At 38.0% G+C, this 20753-nt stretch overlaps 1 protein-coding gene across 1 annotated transcript in view; it reads right to left on the reverse strand.

Moving 5' to 3' along the window:
• Positions 1 to 20753, reverse strand: part of GRM7 (glutamate metabotropic receptor 7) — a gene marked incomplete at its 3' end in the record, with an annotated part of 816540 nt that overhangs the window by 567173 nt on the left and 228614 nt on the right. Inside the window, exon 2 of the mRNA XM_082638105.1 lies at positions 1816 to 2032. Within this exon, the coding sequence (XP_082494231.1) occupies positions 1816 to 2032 (217 nt within the window). The remainder of the gene's footprint in view (positions 1 to 1815; positions 2033 to 20753) is intronic.

The following is a 20753-nucleotide window of genomic DNA, read 5'->3' on the forward strand; positions in this document are numbered from 1 at the left end:
CCTTTGCTTTGTCCAGTACAAAGTGCAGTATTAAATTTGAGAGCCACTTGCAGCAATTATGTAGAACAAGAAGGTATTTGAACTCTATTTCTGAGCTTTATCTTACTATTTTACCCATATTTTCTCTTCATCTTGTCTTACCTATTGGCTACTATGCCCATATTTTAGATATGTCTTTAAGTGGGCCTCTCACATTATTTTGGTCAAAGCAGGAGTCAAAGAAACAAAGACAGAAACAAACACATAGCTATCAAAAGTGGTTAGGCTTTTCTTTAAAGATTCATGAATTCAGTTGTTAATGAGTCTTATAAATCACAGCACGCAAGATACAAGGCCAGAGTTAAGATTTCTTCCCGAATCAGAAAGTTTTTCACTGAATTTACCAGAAATGTTTCCCTTAGAAACAAAGCAGCTGGGACTACAGTAGTGACTCAGACAGACACCATCTCTCTTAGAGTCTACGGGACAAGACAGAAATCAACAACAGCAGCAAATTATGCTAATGTGTGATAACTATTGTGGGAGGAGCCACTAGAAACACAAGACCAAGCAGAGAGAATCCAGGAAGTTTTGTGTGCTTGTTTACTTGAACCTAGAAATGGCGTTTAGGATGAGCCCTGTAAATGACTAGGAGCTCGGCAGTCAAAGGTGTTAACAGTGACAGTATTTCAGCCAGAAGGAAGAGTACAAGACTGACCCAGCCCTCCAATGACATTTTCAAATTAGAGATCATGATAAGGTGCTGAGTTAAAAGCACAAGATTCATAAACATGTCGGGGCCATGTAAAGACACACCATCTATATGCGGGAGCATTACATGCCTGAGGATGTCTGTAGTCTGAAAGCAAAATACTCAAAGCCATGTCTTCAGGATTTATGACATCTTTCCTCGTGAAAAGAACCTCTGTTTCTATTGCCTTGCTTGTTTGGTTGCTTTATGGTTAGTTAACTATTCTGGGCAATGACAAGTTGGATAATATTCTTACCATCAAAACTGAGGACCAGACTTTAGCCTAAGAGCTTTTTAGGAATATCCAAGCATGCATTTTTTAAAAAAATATATGTTTACTAGATCCAATATTTCCATATGGGGAAGTCTGTGTATATATTGTCATGATTCCTAAGTTTGAAGATTTTGTCTCGTTTTTTCAAAATCTGACCGATGGAAGCCAGCTGGCTAAACATTCGAACCCATTACCTCCATTTTGAGCTTAATAAATATACATAAAAGAATCTTCTCCAAATGACACCTAATAGAACTGTCTTTCTCAAAAGAATCTAAAGTTTCAAAGAGTATTTGTCTAAGTACATTCTGCTGCCTGGATAATTTACTTAATTTTGTTTTGGCCAAGTCATTCAGAGCCCTCAGTGTCATTCCCCTTCAAAGCAAAGTGTCCCTGTGGTTGGGTTCTCATAATTTAAACAATTCTCTCCATTTTGGAGACCGGCGGAGAGAAAGGACACATGAAGAGGCACATTTAGCCACACTTGCTCATGTTTCCATATACAGCCTGCAATCCACACTATTATCTATTACACAGAAGTCAGATATCAATTTTACTACCTATTTTTTTCTCTCCATTTCTTCCATTAATACTTAAAGGGATTTCAGTTTCATAGCTTTGAAAATATTCTCTTCCAAAACAACAAAGCATTTTAAATGAAGACTTTGCAAATTTACTTCACGGGCAAGGGGGAACATGAGCGTAGGGATAGGGCAATTACCAATAGTGTTTGTTTAATAAAGATTGAAAGAGCTCTATAAGCCACAGACATTCAAAGAGGGTCATCTTGATCATTGCAATCTCTTCCTACCTGCCTCTTTGGAAATCTGCGTGAAGGATTCCACACCTTTCTCTCCATAACTTCCTTCCGATGCGAGAGTAGACACATAATTCCAACCCAGGGCCTTTACGATGTCTACCATGGCCTGGGCTTGGAAGGAATCGGGCGGGACCACACGAGAGAAGAAGTCATAGCGACGGTCATCACTTAACTCGGGTGCCGTTGATGCATAACTAATCTGGGGGATCTGAAAAGATAAGAAATCACCACATGAGGGCACACCATCGGGATGTGAGAGATTCATGTATACTTATGACAATTTACTTAAAATACAGGGCTTGAGCTCCAAAGGGGAAGTGTGTTTTGCCACACATAGCATGGAAGTGTAGACCACCTAAATGCAACCAACCACCTCTTAACAGCACAAGAAGCATCTACTTTTATGCTTTGGCCTTTTTTTCTCCTCTTGGAGAAAGGAATGGGGATGGAATGGGAATTACACAGAGCATGATGATTGGGAGGAAAAATAATTTTAACCATTCTGGCTAACATTGTGAATCATGCTTTACTTCTTATACATCAATAGAAACAAAAGACACAACAGCCTAACTGGAGTGTGTATAGAGATTGGTTTAGTTGACACATCTCATGAATACTGGTAGACGTCATTAGCCATCTAACATTGATTGAGTGCTGATCACCTATGAGGAAATATCTAAGTAAGCTGCACGCATTATTTAATTTATTCTTCACAAGAACATTATGAAGTATTGATAGCTCACTAACACCCTTAGAGCCAGGTAAGGGGGTTCCCTGCCCCAACACCATCATTTCAGCTCTCCTGGCACTTTGGAGGGCCTTTCTCAAAATTTTGTAAGTTTCATTTGGATGCTGAGAGACAGCTGACAGTCCTGATTGAGTGGAGCCACGTGGACCTCTGATTCCCACTTTTTTGCCTTTAGAGAATTCTCTGACCCTCTACTGCATGTGGGATTAACCAGATGTCTCAAGGAGTTCTAGAACTTGTGCCTATATGGATCATCCTAGAGCAGGACCCTGGTTTCAAGAGGACAATTTAATGAGCAGATTATTCCTCTTGACAGGCACAGTATTTATTTCTCAGGATCATTTCAGATTAGACTACCTGAGTAGTCCTGACATGCCGATTTTAGTTAAAGAAAATTACGCATTTAGAAAGAAACCTTGAAAAGAAAATATTTACCCAGGATCCCAAATACTCTAGGAGAAGACCTGAAACAGCCATAGATGAGGAGCATGGCTTAGGGTCTAACGTCAGGACCTCTAAGCTAGTTACTTGTACAAAGAATGCTCCCCAGTTGTTTCTCTTAACACTAGCATGCAGAAGACTATGATAGGTATGATTTATCTACCTGTAAGAATGATCAACTCCTACGAAATTCTGGTTGTAAACTCTCCCAGGACTTACCCTTGTTTTGGCATAAAGATTTCTCATGTATCTAAAAGCCAGTTTTGATCTTTGCTCAGACAAAGCCCAACAGTGCAACTCTTTGCCCCAAAGATGTCAAAGCTACACTCAAGTTAATTCTTTGAGCCCTGATAATTCTACTCAATATTAACCTACTTTTCTCTTTTCAGGGCAGTTTGCCTCAAGTTTACCCATTTGACATTGTTTAAAGCTGGTTACTACCCCTGTAAAGCTCATTTCTCCACCAGCCTTTCTAGGTGAACATTACAGTCAAGTCTTGCCCTGACGGTCGATGAGCCACCATTTTCCATGCAGCCCATCCCTGATGCAGTTCTGCTCTATGACCACCAGGGGCAGGCTCTCCGTTCCTGACTTGAAATCCAAAGCCACCATGAGAAAGCCTCCAAGTCCCCTGAGGGTCTGTACCTGAGTAACTCCTCAGTTACAGGGGCAGTGAAGTGCAGTAGAAATAAAATGGGATTTGGTATTGAGAAGATCTGGAATCGAAGCCTCATGTTTCTGTTCACTAGTGTTTACTGTGGTGAATATTTCACCTCACTGAGTTGGTTACATTATTAATTAGAATAAGATTGTTTTGAAGGGCAGGAATAACAAATGTGCATTGCTTAGCATGATGCCTGGGACAGTGTGGGTACTTAATACATGGGGTAACGACAATCAGAAGAGAGAAAAGTGTGTGTTTTCTTACTAAGTTTATGCATTCTCCACATTTGACTTCCCAAGTCCTCTGTGACACGTTAGCAAAAACATTTCCCTCACTGTCCTAAGAAAATATGTTTACATATTCCTATCATTATTGCTTTAGAAATAATATGTACTATTTATTTAACTCTTCATCGTGTGGCAAGAATATTCTAAAAGTTTGGGGTTTATTTTTAATGTTTTAAATTTTATTTATTTTTATTTAAGTATAGTTGATTTACAATATCGTCTTAGTTTCAGGTGTACAGCATAGTGATTCAGTTATATATATATATGAAACTTTTCAGATTCTTTCCCCTTATAGGTTATTACAAAATATTGAGTATATTTCCCTGTGCTATATAGTAGTTCTTTGTTGGTTATCGTTATCACTAAAAGTTTTATATGCATTACCTTATCTAACCAACAGTAAAAAGTCTTCACTATACTTTATTATACTATACTATTATTAAATCATTTTACAAAAGAAGAAATTGAGACTTGAAAGTAGACTATGACCTTGCCTTAGGTCACAAAGTTGTAAGACAGACAGAGCAATACTCAAACCTGACACAGCCTAATGCAAACTTCTAAACTCTTAACTATGATACTTCGCTGAATTGTTGCTAAAACATTTGAACAATAAGCATAAAATAACGAAGGGTATTAGATTACTGTGGTCTAGGCCAAGTTCTGTCCATAGTACTGACTACAGAGCCACTGAAAGCAATTTTACAGGTCACCCTCAGACTGTCGTTAAAACATTTTATATAAATGTCTTATTAAAATGTATACAAATATGTGAAAAGACTGAGTTCCTATGTTTCATTTATAGTTCAAGAGTTATAAATTTTAGGTGAAAAATATCAACTGAATAAAGGCTTTGGACGAAAATTAAAGGGAAGGAGGGAGGAAGGGACGGAGGGAGGGAGAGAAATACCTTTTCTTATAAGAAATAAAAAAGGAAGAAGCCAAGCATGGCAATACATTTCCATCAATTTCAACTTGTGGAAATGCAAAATCTTTGTGCTGTTGCACAGATGCCTTCCTTGCCAAAATCCCTTTCTACCTTTGAACAAGTGTTAATAAAGATACATCCAGCCCTCTACTTAAATTAGCATTTATGTAGCTGTGGTAAAACATTGCGATTGTGAAATGCCTCCAGTGCAAATGTATTTTCTAAACTGTGCCCCAAATTTTAGTAATGAAGATCCTGGTGAAGCAGATTTATTTCCTCACTACCCACTGAAATGACTGTTATCAGTGGTTTATCCCTTCATTATAAATAAGAAACACCTACCAGCTTAAGACTCATATGTCCCTTTAGGATCACACACACATCCTATATTCAGGGGTAATTATTTGTACATTACGCATATAATGATGCTAGAATAAGAAACGAACAACCAAATGGATTTCATTTCTGAGATAAAAATATGGCTATATAAGGAAATTTCCCCCAGCAATAGGAGATGAAGAACAGCAACAAAGTATGTAACCTATGAAATATGCTCTGTTACTTATCAACTATTATCCTGTATATTTAGTTACTTGTTTTCAAACTGATGCTTAACTCTACAGAGTAATTATGTTGAAATATGTATTATAACTGGTACCTGAAACTGACCAAATTATTATTAGTCATCTTCAGTGATTAACTGACACACTCCCCTTGATATCGTAGCTATACTTTCTTTTTCTGCTATTGAAACTCTACCCTCTTGCCAGTCTCCTTCAGAAATGTAGAACTGATCTTCTGATGAAGACAATTTAGTGTAATCACACTTCTGCAACATGAAAATAAGTATCCCATCTCCCTTTGAGCCTTCCTTTCCCCAATTTAAAAACCAAAAATTTTTCATCTTTATTGTAGGACTTAATTTTCATCTCACTGTATTTTGTTCTTCTTTACTCTTTATAAAAAATTGGCCTATCATACAAAAATGGTTTTGCTAATGTTGAGTACCAAATAGGGTTAAAAACATCTCACACCTTTAAATTATCATTTAAAATTTATGTAGGCATTTTTCACAGAACTAGAACAAAAAATTTCACAATTTGTATGGAAACACAAAAGACCCCGAATAGCCAAAGCAATCTTGAGAACAAAAAACGGAGCTGGAGGAATCAGGCTTCCTGACTTCAGACTATACTACAAAGCTACAGTATGGTACTGGCACAAAAACAGAAATACAGATCAATGGAACAAGATAGAAAGGCCAGAGATAAACCCACACACATATGGTCAACTTATCGTTGATAAAGGAGGCAAGAATATATAGTGGAGAAAAGACAGCCTCTTCAATAAGTGGTGCTGGGAAAACTGGACAGGTACATGTAAAAGAATGAAGTTAGGACACTCCCTAACACCATACACAAAAATAAACTCAAAATGGATTAAAGACCTAAATGTAAGGCCAGAAACTATCAAACTCTTAGAGGAAAACATAGGCAGGACACTCTATGACATAAATCACAGCAAGATACTTTTTGACCCACCTCCTAGAGAAATGGAAATAACAACAAAAATAAACAAATGGGACCTAATGAAACTTCAAAGCTTTTGCACAGCAAAGGAAACCATAAACAAGACCAAAAGACAACCCTCAGAATGGGAGAAAATATTTGCAAATGAAGCAACCGAGAGAGGATTAATCTCCAAAATTTACAAGCAGCTCATGCAGCTCAACGTTAAAAAAAAAACAAACAACCCAATCCAAAAATGGGCAGAAGACCTAAATAGACATTTCTCCAAAGAAGATATACAGATTGCCAACAGACACATGAAAGAATGCTCAACATCACATTAATCATTAGAGAAATGCAAATCAAAACTACAATGAGATATCATCTCACACCAGTCAGAATGGCCATCATCAAAATATCTACAAACAATAAATGCTGGAGAGGGTGTGGAGAAAAGGGAAACCTCTTGCACTGTTGGTGGGAATGTGAATTGGTACAGCCACTATGGAGAACAGCATGGAGGTTCCTTAAAAAGCTAAAAATAGAACTACTATACAACCCAGCAATATCACTACTGGGCATATACCCTGAGAAAACCATAATTCAAAAAGAGTCATGTACCAAAATGTTCACTGCAGCTCTATTTACAATAGCCAGGACATGGAAGCAACCTAAGTGTCCATCGACAGATGAATGGATAAAGAAGATGCGGCACATATATACAATGGAATATTACTCAGCCATAAAAAGAAATGAAATTGAGTTATTTGTAGTGAGGTGGATGGACCTAGAGTCTGTCATACAGAGTGAAGTAAGTCAGAAAGAGAAGAACAAATACCATATGCTAACACACATATATGGAATCTAAGGGAAAAAAAAAAGGTCATGAAGAACCTAGGGGCAAGTCGGGCATAAAGACACAGACCTAGTAGAGAATGGACTTGAGGATATGGGGAGGGGGAAGGGTAAGCTGTGACAAAGTGAGAGAGTGGCATGGACATATATACACTACCAAATGTAAAACAGATAGCTGGTGGGAAGCAGCCGCATAGCACAGGGAGATCAGCTGGGTGCTTTGTGACCACCTAGAGGGGCGGGATAGGGAGGGTGGGAGGGAGGGAGACGCAAGAGGGAAGAGATATGGGAACATATGTATATGTATAACTGATTCACTTTGTTATAAAGCAGAAACTAACACACCATTGTAAAGGAATTATATTCCAATAAAGATGTTAAAAAATAAATAAATAAAATAAAATAAAATTTATGTAGAAGTCAACTTTCCTGACACCTTTTAAGCACTGTAAAGCAAACAGTAAAAGCAATAAAACCATCATTCTTCAAGTCATCAGATGTAACATTTCCCCAATCCATACATTATCCTTAAAATAGGGAAAGGAAGAACCAATTCACTCTAATTGGACTTTTAAAATAGTTATGCATATTTAAGAATTTCTGTAAATCTAAGAGAAACAGGCTAGGGGAAAACTACTTTCAAGAAAATCAAAATGGACATTTAAGTAACTTCCATCTTCTACACACTGTAAAAACTTTCAAGTCATCAATATTTGTACCTCACCAATACAAGTGATTGTGGTGACTGAATTCTTTAGGTGGACTGCAAGAATCATCCAAATTAGTGGCACACACCCCTCACTAGGAGGTGCTCGAGGCTCCCTCCTAACCACTCCCATATTTGCCCTAGAAAGCAGGAGTCAGTTGATGAGTTTTTAGAGAGCACTAGTTTTCTTTGGTAAGAAGTGTCACAACTCTCATTAAACAATTATTTGTTTATCTGTTTATTGTTCGCACCTTTCCTGGAGAGTATTGACCTTGTTCATCATTTTATCACTACTGGATAGCACTGCACTGGGTACAGAATACGAACCTTATCATTATTTGTTGAATGAAAGGGTAAACCAGTGAAGTAATGAATGAAACAATCTGAAGGAAATAGAATCCCTCCTGCACAGCGTTGGTGTGGCCAGAGGGACCCACAGCACTTGGGAGTTATCCCCGCCCTGGGAGGGGCTCTGAGGGGCAGCTGAAGTCACAGCAGCAAACACTATTGTCACTCTTTCTTTTCCCTGGCACATTTTTCCCTGGGATTTCCTTCTTCATCACTGGCAGGTAGAACAAGCTGACGATGGATCGGGGTTCAAAGGTAAAGGGACCTAGGGAGTCACTTAGGGGATTGTTCACTCTGTTTTTTTTTCCTCTATGCCTGAGACCTGACAACTCCAAGCACCATACACCACAGTGCCCAGAGTTCACTCTAACTCTGCGAGACAAACTTGGTGTGAAGCACTTTTACTTTCCAAGTGTTGACAAGATAGAACCCTTCTAAATTTAGTTTTATCCCATAATCAGTCTAAAGGCAAAGGGATCCCACAGGCTTGGAAACACACTCCTTTAGGCATCATCTTAGTGTCAACATCTATCAAAATAACAGAAGATCCAAATCCAGATGTGGACTAGATCACAATAATGCAAATATTTTAAAAATCCAAACTGTTGCTCCTATTCCAACATGAACTTGCCATGAAAAATAAATACTAAACATTTATTTTAAAAAGTAGAACCGTTTCATTTATGTAGAAACAAATGAAAGATCTGAAATTTGTTTCATGCGTTTTGAGCTTCTTCTTTTTCTTTATATTATAAGGGCAGCGCCTATAACAAAGTCAGTCACCTGGGAACTTCTTACCTTTGGAAAGGTAAATGAGGTTTACGGCCCCACCAGGTTCCTGGGGAAGTTGCACAGCCAAGAAAGGCAATCCAAAATGTACTAACACTTGCTCCAGAGGGGAGTTTCCACGAAACTTGTAAAAGGCAATTTTTGGAAGTATCATGAGCAATTAAGATAATGCTTCAGTGTACCAGTTGAGATATTAATGAACTCCCAGTGGGGCATTATTAAGTTCACAGTCAGCAGTAATTTCACTCGTAGTTCTTATTAAGCTTTATTGATATGGATTCCCCCCAAAAGGAAAAATGGTCAAATAATCCATTCAGGCTCATTCTTTGAAGCACCACTCTCCATGATTTATATGTATCTCTTCTCTAGATAACATCTCTGCTCATATTAGGATGGCTGGGCGCCAGTTCTGATTTTTGATAGTATTTATTTCAAAGTACTGAGGAATAACTAATAATTTTGAATTTGTTTAAAGTCTGGAATTTCACTCAACCTTAAATTCCTCACAACAAAGATTATCAAGTATTGCAACTCTTTTTCTTTGCCTTTCATTTCTTTAACTGTATGACACCAAATGCATTAACATTCTGTAAGTGGTAATAACCATTTTCTTAGAACCAAGTAATTTTATGTGTGGATTGCAAGTCAAATTTGTCTAATACATATTTTAAAGAATGTTATCTATTATTTTTTATTATTATTGCTTTATTAAATCTCTCTATATACCAGGCTTTTGGAGGTGAAATACTTTACATATATAATCTCATGAAACTTTGCAGCACCCTAGAGTTGATACAGATATTACTGTCATGAATACTGACTGTTTTGCCTTCCACATCACTCTGTTCCTGTAGTTTATGTGGAGATGGTGGTACTGTAGGATCCAGATGCTGTGTGTGACACGAGCCCGCCTATCAGAACACAGGGTTCCTTTAAGTTACATGGCTGACTCAAGGGAAATCACATGACCTGACCTAGACCAAGGTGAACAAGTGAGATGCAGTATCAAGGCGAGGTCAGAATTCATAGACAAGAGAAACAATCTTCTTACTGAAATGCCTGAGAGGAAATAATATAAATCTGTGGTTACTGATGATGATGATGATGAAGATGATGATTTTCCCAGGGGAAGGGAGGAAAACATAGTATCTTTCACATCTCACACTTGGCAAATGTTAGAAACAGCGCTGGAGATAAAACTTGTCTCTCCCTATTTCCTATGAAACATAGAAGATCAGGAGAAAGCTATAACTTTTGGTGGTTTATAGCCGCCAAAATAGCAACACATGTAGCTGCCATCAAGTGGGACACACTCTCCAGGATTATTTATCCATAAAATGAGGCTAATCATGTGAGTCCAAGCTATACCACAGGGCAAACATGGAATATTTACAAAATGAAAACTGTATGTACCATAGTCACATACAGGGCTCTTCTGTCCAGTGTTATCTGCTTAGATAGGCATCTTGCTTACAAGTGTGAGAAAGGTTGCATGCATGTGTAGTATGTAAATAGGCTTTCTGTGGCCTTCTGTAGATTGGAGAAATACCTCTACCCATATCTCCATAGCATAAAAAGACAACGGACAAAGGAAAATTTCCCTCCCAATATGGCACCACAGAAATCACCAGTGTACACTTTCCCAGGCAAACGGAGAGAAGAACAGGGCAGAAATAATGTTTAGGACCCATCAGGGTCCTTCCTAATCTTACATGACCTATCAGGGTCCTTCCTAATCTTACATGACCTATCAGGGTCCTTCCTAATCTTACACGTCTCTAAATTATCTCCGTCCAATATCCCTATAAACTATATATTAAGAAACAAAAAGTAACCAAAGTAAGTGTTTTAACATTTCTCAATATATTAGAAATGATCGTAGATCTCTTTCAGGCTCTAAGGGCCAGATTCTCACACCAAGAGGTTTGGTTTTTCAAACACTCAAGGGTGACCTTTAAGGTGTTTTGCTAGCAGTACAAATGTCAAATCTGTGTAGAGTAGCATCTCTTACCTTAGTACTACTGACATCTGGGGTCAGATAATTCTTTGTACAGTGGGAGGTGTAGAATGGTTAGAAGCATCCCTGACCTCTGTCACTAGATGCCAGTAGTATATCCTGCAGTTGTCATCGTCAGAAATGACTGCAGACAATGCAAAGTATCTCTGTGTGTGTAGCGTGTGTGGTGTGTGTGTGCAGTGTCTGGTGTGTGTGTGCGAGGTGTGTGTGTGGTGTGTGTGAGAGGTGTGTGTGTGTGTGTGTGTGTGTGTGGTGGGTTAGGGAGCGGGGAAGCTGTTCAAAATTGCCGTGGTTGAGAACCACTGGGCATGAGGTCCATCAGGGTAAAAGGACAACCACACTCATAACAACATGGTCACAAAATGAAAATAAAACGAGATCTTTTTAATGTGTGGTGGCCTGTCTCTACCTTACCTATTTTCATTTCTACCTGCCAATCGTCCCAATGATCAAAGCTCAGCATGCTTCCCAGCCACCTTTAGTCATCCGGTCTCTTGGTAGAGAGCACAATGACACTGCTGCCAAAAGGCTCAGTCCTTTACAGGGACACAGCCAGGAGATTCTTAAAGTGAAGGAAGTCTGTTTCAGGAGAGAATGAAATCAAATTCAAACTTATTTTCTCTCTGAGAACCATTGCAACCTTTATAAGTACATTATAGTCCAAAAAATCTTGATTATTAAGGATGGTTGAACATGGAGTGTTATAGTTAATTGAATACTGTAGCAAACTATGTGCTAGACTCTATGTGAATTCCAGTTGTGAAAAAGAGCATAATAAAATGCACTTAGAAATGCTATGAACAAGATGCAATCTTCACTTGGTGATTCAGAAGCCACTGTCAGGGTCTGGCAGAGCTGCAAGCACATTAATTCTCATTGTATAAGACTACAGATGTAGATGTTCCAGAAGGTGAAGTTAAATCTGTGCTGATCCTTTGATTCCCTGAAAGAGGCTTACTTGACAAAAATTTCTTATTTATTTTTTTCCCTTATGAAAAGGAAGAAAACTATGCTGTTTATTTTAGCTTTTGTATGGCTTATATTCCAAGTAAACAAGCATTTGGTGACTATACGTTAATACAAAAAAGATGATTCATTAGAGTTCTGCACAGTAAATAATTCCCTATTATTTAATTCAGATACCACATTACTATACCAATGGCATATGACCAGTTTTTTTTTAATCTGTAAAATTTAGGAACTACAGATATAATAATTAATAAGGTAAACCAGTTTTAGAGATCTGACAACCTAATATGTAACCATATATGTACACACACATATATGTGTAAATATATATATATATATGTATACATATTCACATATACAGAGAGACACAGATCACAAAGGAAACAAAACAGCTAAATAAAAGAAGGACTGACGGTGGTACCATAGATAAGGTACAAGGTAAATTCTGAGTTAAGAGTAAACTTGCATTTTAAAGCCTCCAAAATGTTCTAAAGCACAGACATACACACACATACAAAACATCAAAGTTATTCCAAAGTATATCTATAATCAAATTCATCAGACCAGATAAATTTAGCAGACAATTTTACAGAGTGAATGTATTTAGTTCTCTGTGGCCTTATTTATGTATGGGCTATGTACAGGCCTGAAATACCTGCTTCCTATCTTTACTTATTTAAATCCTAATACTTCTTCAAGATGCAGGTTTAGTACATGCAAACTGCTTTGGGGAATTTCCCCTGATTCTCTCCAGCTAACAAAGAGTCCTCTCTTGGTCCTCATCACTCTTTGCCGTTTGTTACTTAGCTTTCATCCCATTTTTATTATTACCAGTTTTGTACGCTACCAGACTCCTTGAGGAAAGAAACTATATCTCTCTTTTCTTTTATGTATCTTATTGGATCACATCATGTACATTGCAGGTTTGCAGAAATGCTGGAGCATCATTGGTATTTGAAAATCACAAGTGAGGATACTTTGGGCTACAAGTAACATTACAGAGAGTTCTATTACTCAATTAACAGTGACTTAGATAATACAATCACAAAATAAATCTGGATTGTAGCTGGTTTTCAGATTGGTACAGTGACTCAACCATGCCAAGGGACTGGATTTTTTTCACTGAAGTTTCTTAACCTTTGTCTCAGATGCATAAGGTGGTTCCTGGTGCTCCAGGCATCACACTTCATATGACATCATTAAGAGAAGGAAGGGAGAGCTCTGGTAGACAAAGGCTTTCTCTTTTATCTATTTGATTTTTGATCAAGGATTTTGTTCTGAAATGTCCCCCTCCTCACCATCTTTTCCTCATATCTCATTGGATGAAATTATGTCATATTATCATCCATACTCTAAACAGTGATTGCCATGATTGACTTATGACTTAACTTCTGATGATGGATTTCTTGTTGCCAGGAAAAAAAGAAAACCTGGGTTCTCCTAGCAGGGAAGAAGACAGATAAGTGAATGATTATTTGGCAGACAAATAAATGTGTCTCGTGGCAACTATGGAGTCACCAATTTAAATTAACTTGAGTTTGACATGCTTGTAAGCATGCAAGAATTATTTAAAGAATGCATCAAGAACTCCCTGAGTGCATTCATGCTTTGTTACTCACCATATGGGGGAACATAATATGTGGCATTTACACGTGGTCCACCATCCTTTGCTTCCACAGAATCATTAGATTAGTCTAGTTCCCCAGAAACCACTTTGGTGGAGGGAACTGGTCTAAATCAAATACTGAAGGGTCACTAAGGTGAGAACAACTATGAGAAACTGGAATTTTGGAGAAGACACAACCAAGAGGTGTGCAAGATAATTGGAGGATAGGAGGAAGATTTCCCCAGCAAAGAGGCAAAGGAAAGCCTACGCTGGGAAAGACGGTGGTAAAGACAAATGTAGAGAGTAATGAAGAAGTGGGGTTCTTTTGAAGAAAGTAGAGAAACCTGTATGGCTTGAGGGTACGATCCACAATTCCACTGAATTTATAGCAAAGAATAAAGCGAGATGATGAAATAAAATTAATGCTTATTTAAATTGATCTTGTTTCTTCTCTTATTACAATACTTATTCTTACAGACTAATAGACTATACAACATCTTTCTGTCAGTGATGGCACTCTTGGAAGAATAGTTAGGTGATACATAAACAGAAATCCCACGAGTTACTCAGTCCCAAATACCTCCAGGGTAATAATTAAGAGGCTCCTTCACTCCAATACTAGCATCACTCAACAAGGAGGCAATTAGGGAAAATGTCATTGATTCTTCAACAAGGTCTCTGGGACAAAAGGTTTACATAGTTTCACTTGGTATGTGAGGCAGGCTATTCCCTGCTGTCAGGGGTGATAAGGAATCTGCTGACTTTGTTAATAAGACCCTCCTCTGTCTGCAGATCACAGGCAATAGTGGAAGAAGCAAAGCTGAGCCTTTGTCTATGTCCTCTCAGTCCATCTTCCTAGTTCCTGGATGGACAGAGAAGAAGTGAAAAGGAAAAACAAATACTAAAGCTTTGGGAGGGTTAAGTCTTAGCCAGAGGTCCAAAATACTGGTGAAGTTCACTGTGGATTAAGAGGCCTTGATATAACTGTTGTGAAATATTTGAATTTACAGTAAACAGAACTGCAAGCAGCATGCCAGTGGGGCTTGTACTGGTTTCTGCAGTCCTGTCATTCATTGGCCCAAACACCTTCCTCTAGAAATAAAATTATTTTACCCATCTCTGTTTTAGCTGCAGCTTTTAGGACCTGAAATCAGGAGACTGTTTCTTGGTTAAGTATGTGTGTGAGAAAATACCTCCTGTAAAAATTTCCAGATATTTTTCAGATTGCAGTAGCCTGGTAGGTTCTCCTCACTGCATATGGTTGGAAATACTGATTGTTCTAGAATTTACCATTTTTAAGATTCCTTCCTTGTATACTACAACTTCTACTATCACATCACCTGCTACCATATCATCTTCTAATTACCATAATTGCATATTTTTTACCTGTAATTACTTTTTAGGTTGACTGCTTCCTGTGGAGACTGAGGAGAGAGAATGTCATGAATGATGTACTACTAGCTGGATGTTAACACAGTTGCTTCTGGAAAGAATTTGAGATGGAAGTGCTAATCCCCTCCATGATGCATGGATTCCCATTAGAGGCAAGTCTTGGCTGGACTTGGGCATTTTGTCCTCTTACTGATCTTTCCTTTAGAAGCCAGGTTGCAAGGACAATGTTTCTCAAATGCTCCAGGATAGGATGCTAGTGCTAAAGGATTCAGATCTCTACTTTTAGAGAAGGAAATAACACTCAGATAGGGAAAGTCATTTACCAAAACTCTCACTGCCCTAGAGTCACTGGGAAAGGACTAAAATCACATGTTGTGACTAAGTCCTACAGTGATGTTTCCAAAAATCTATATTGCTCTAAATTTTTAGTCCGTCTCTGTATTTGATTTTAGAATTAGTAAGACATTTTGATTTCTAATCAGTAAGAATTCAGAAATGATTTGGTTGCAAAAATAGAGAAGTCAAAATAACAGTTGCTCAAAAGTATGTTTATTTCTCTCTCACATGAAATAAGTTGATAGGTAAACTGTCCAGAGCTGGCATGGCAGTCCCATGATTACCAGGGGCCAGCGCTCTTCGTATTTCTCTGCTACACCACTCTATCAAGTCAATTCCATCCCCAATGTCACACAGGGTCCTGGATACTGCCAAAGTTCCAGCGATCATGGACTCACTCCAGACAGCAAGATGGGAGATATGGAAAAAGACAAAGGGGCACCGTTTCCAACTGGGTGAAGTCCTTCTATAGCATCTTCCCAGCGTTGTATACAACACTGCCATCTATATACCATTGTCCAAAATAGTCTCATGGTAAGCCTCATTGCCAGAAAATACTTTTGAAAAATGTAGTCTTTTGGTTGTGTACACTGTCACCCCAAATAAAACTGAGTTTTATCACTAAGGAAACAGAAGGAATAGAGAGAGTGGCCATCGCCTGCCACAACCCTGAAGGATGGATGAGAGTCGGCCACGTGTGTCTGTAGGCCAGGGGCCTGAGAAGTAGATACAGGTGACAATTTAAGTCAACTGCTTAGAAGGCAAAGAAGACCATCAACGGTCAATAATTCCCTAAGAGCGTATTCACCATAGTTGAGCACAGGTGATAATGCTGGAAGTACACTTCCATTAGGATTAGCTTATAAACAACCCCTACACTGTACTCCTATTTCTGTGAAAACATTCCAGGCACTAAATTGGTGTGCTTCTAATGGCATGACCTCTATAATTCTTCTGCTATGAACATCCATGAAAGTTCGCTAAAAGTGTTCAGCCTTCTGCCACTCAAGACTCTTTTTAAAAAATGGTTTAATATGGACAAGTTTAATTATATATATATATATATATATATATATATATATATATATATTCTTTTTAACTGTTCTCCCAACTTCAACTTAAAGACAACTTTGTGACAATTTAGTCAAGTTCCTTGTTGTTTTCAGCCATGATATTCCTCCATGGATTGGAAAGATAGCTCCCTTAACCTTCTCCACTTTGAGCAGTTAAGAATTTACAGTTCTTGATTTCGCCACTACTAATGCCAAAAAAAACACCTGAAGCTATAAACTATCATCCCAAATGAAGGATCCATTAGATTTGTTTATCATCATGATCAGCCCATGCATCCTGCAGCAATGAGCTACAGGTGTTGGTGCCTGGTTTCCAGCAGTCAGACTTAAGTCATGTTTATATTCATGCATAGAAAATAAAAGAGAAACAAAAGATAATTTCCCTGCTACAATGTCAAGCAAAGGTATGAAGACATATTTTATTTCTTACAGGGAATGCATATACTCTTAAAAAAAGTCACAAATCTTAAATGGTCTCAACGAGATCAATAACTAAGTAATGTTTTGAAAGCTGAAGAACTATGATGGCAGGTAGAGAATTTTTTGTTTCTATTCAAATATTTGTCGTTTTCTTTTATATCTGCCAGATTTGTTAAGCAAAGGACCCCGTACATTGATTTTGAACTTTTTCTAGTCTTCCTGTAGCCATCTTTCACCTTTATCTGTCTAACATTATATTGTGTGTGCTTTCTACTTAAAAGAATCCTATTTATCCAGGCTGCCTCTATTATACCTCAGACAAAAGAGTTCACTTTTCATTCTTATCTTAATCTATTGCCACAGTAAAATCTATAATCATATTAAGGAACATTGACATCTCTGTTTCTGACACAGAATTCACCTAAAACTTTCCAAATTTGAAAACTGGCCATTGCGGTTTGATAAACAATATTGGAAGTAAAACAAATGTGACAAAATTCCAAGCTAGTTTCTCTCAGGTTTTGAAATAAAATATTTGTACATATCCTATGTGTGTGTGCGTATGTTTGGGTGTATAGTATAATATTTACTACCTTACTATTTACTATTTTATTATTATTTACTATTTTATACTGTACCTTTTCCTATCATTTACTATTATTTACTATATATATAATTAATGACAAATGCTACATATATATAACTTAAAGGATATGTCTTCCTACTTAGTATAAGAATATAAACCTAAAAACCTCCTTACACTCTAGGGAATATTTTAAGTAAAAGCTTTTCTAGAGAATACTAATAGTGGAAGGAAGCCATAAACAAAATATAAAGACCACCCACAGAATGCGAGAAAATACTTACAAATAATTAGACTGACAAGGGATTAATCTCCAAAATATACAAGCAGCTCATGCAGCTTAATATCAAAAAAACAAACAACCCAATCAAAAAATGGGCAGAATATCTAAATAGACATTTCTCCAAAGAAGACATACAGATGGCCAAAAAGCACATGAAAAGATGCTCAGTATCGCTAAGTATTAGAGAAATACAAATCAAAACTACAGGGAGGTATAACCTCACACCGGTCAGAATGGCCATCATCAAAAAGTTTACAAACAATAAATGCTGGAGAGGGTGTGGAGAAAAGGGAAACCTCTTGCACTGTTGGTGGGAATGTGAATTGGTACAGCCACTATGGAGAACAGTATGGAGGTTCCTTAAAAAACTAAAAATAGAGCTACCATATGATCCAGCAATCCCACTCCTGGGGATATGTCCGGAGTAAACCATAATTCAAAAATATACACGCACCCCAATGTTCACTGCAGCACTGTTTACAATAGCCAAGACATGGAAGCAACCTAAATGTCCAACAACAGACAAATGGATAAAGAAGAGGTGGTATATATATACAACGGAATATTACTCAGCCATAAAGAAGAATGAAATAATGCCATTTGCAGTAACATGGATGGACTTAGAAATTATCATACTAAGTGCAGTAAGTCAGACCAAGACAAATATCATGATATCACTTATATGTGGAATCGAAAAACAAATGATACAAATGAACTTATTTACAAAACAGAAGCACACTCACAGATATAGAAAACAAACTTACGGTTACCAAAAGCAGAGGTGGGGAGATAAATTAGGAGTTTTGGATTAACATACACACACTACTCTATATAAAATAGATAATCAACAAGGACCTACTGTATAGCACAGGAAACGCTACTCAATATTCTGTAATAACCTACATGGGAAAAGAATCTGAGAAAGAATGGATATATGTATAACAATCACTTTGGTATATACCTAAAACTAACACAACATACTCCAATATAAAATAAATCAACATACTCCAACATAAAATAAAAATTTTTAAAAAAGAATGCTAATAATGAAGTAGGAGGTAACCACCTTGAATTTAACAGTTATTGGTGACATTATGAATGCTGAATCATTAACTCTAATTTGTATGAGATGATACAGCATTGTTGTTAGATTTGGATGCTCTAATCCATTTTCTTTGTAGTGATGGGGAATCTAGCCACAGTGACGGGTTTGATCCTCTCTCTGATCAGTTCTGTTCACTGAACACTTCACTGGAGCCATCCTGTGGAAGATGTTAGGGACACAAAGATGTGATCTCTCTTTAGGGGAGAGAGAGCTGTGACATTGTAAAAATATAGTAAAGATGGCTGCTATCTCAAAATACAAAAAGAAGAGTATCTCTCCAAATATCTCCTTCAGAGTGTTGGAAAATAAGTGGTATCACTTTTTTTTTTTTTTTTTTTTTTTGCGTTACGCGGGCCTCTCACTGCTGTGGCCTCTCCCGTTGCGGAGCACAGGCTCCAGACGTGCAGGCTCAGCGGCCATGGTTCACGGGCCCAGACGCTCTGCGGCATGGTGGGATCTTCCCGGACCGGGGCACGAACCTGCATCCCCTACATCGGCAGGCAGACTCTTAACCACTGCACCACCAGGGAAGCCCAGTGGTATCACTTTTTAGTGAAGTGATGAATTTGGAGTAGTTTGCAGCTTCTGACCACTGCCTACCTTTGCATAACTCCTCTGAAGCAGAAGGTTTAGATAACTGAGGTTTACTCAACCTGTTAAAAGAGGCCTTTGGGCATCTTGCTCCCAATATCTCAGAGATAAGGTGTCTAAAAGCATTTTTTAACAAACTACAAGTTCTCTGGCTATGAGAAAAAAAATGGAAGGAAGTCTGAGAGGGAAGAGAGAGAGAAAGTGGAAAATGAAGAACTTAACAATGGATAAAGAAACAAAGACTGAGAAAAAGAGAATTGGACGAGGGAGAAAAAGAGACAGAGAAGGAGGGGAGTAACCCAAACAGTTTCTTAAGAAGTCAATAACTTTTATCTTGGGTTGTTTAACATTTGGTGGATTAAGGATCCTTTCAAGTTCCCCATGATGTAAACAGTAATTAACTCAGTTCCCCTCCAAACCTCACATAGTCCTGGAAACAGTGAAAGGTTATATATGAAACAAAATACTGGCAAACAAGATGCTCAGGCATTTGCAAGCCGGATCATTTTTTCAACTACCAAACCATGCCCCCTTCAAAGTCAATAAACCATCATGCTTCATATGTGACTAGTGGTTTCTCACAGCCATTTAAAATAACCTATGCTGTCTACAGCAAGGTAAGTAAAACATCGAGGGAAATTTTCAATTCATTGCTCTCTGAGTGGTGCAAATTTGACCTCCACTGACTACTTAAAAATGGGAGTTTGAGGGCAAAGTTACAATAATAGATGGCACTTTCAAAATGGTCATTTCAAATCTTAACAAGGTACCTGAGGGCCAGCCTATTTTGAGAGAGAAACCACCGAGCCCATCATTAGTGAAGTTCACTTAAGGTTAGACTCAATTTGAACCACCTGACTAACCTTCCCAACTAGCACATCTTCCCAACCAGCCAGCACCTTGGAGCTATTTCCAGTCTGACTTTCCTTGCTTCCCAGGCTGTCCTGATCCTATTTGCTTTGCAGCAAAGAGATTCTGTTTTTCTATTCTTCTGTTTCCTGACCCTGCACAGAACAAATTATAATTAGGAAACCATCTGAGGGGAAGGTGACAATTCAGTTGTCAAGTGTCATGGATAAACCCCATTTCCATCCACACAAGCAAGGCAAGCCTCTCTCGCGCTCAAAAGAGATACCGAGGGCATGCTGTCATTAGCTGGTTCACTGCCCTGAGAAGGAAGCAGTCACAGAGGTGACAGCAACTACAAAAATCAGAAAATGTGAACAAAGAGAGAACTCCCTCACTGTAAATATTTTCACTGCCAACCAGTCTCTAATATG

Source organism: Mesoplodon mirus, assembly GCF_964341445.2.
Source record: "Mesoplodon mirus genome assembly, chromosome: 12".
In the NCBI taxonomy this organism is placed as follows: domain Eukaryota; kingdom Metazoa; phylum Chordata; class Mammalia; order Artiodactyla; family Ziphiidae; genus Mesoplodon; species Mesoplodon mirus.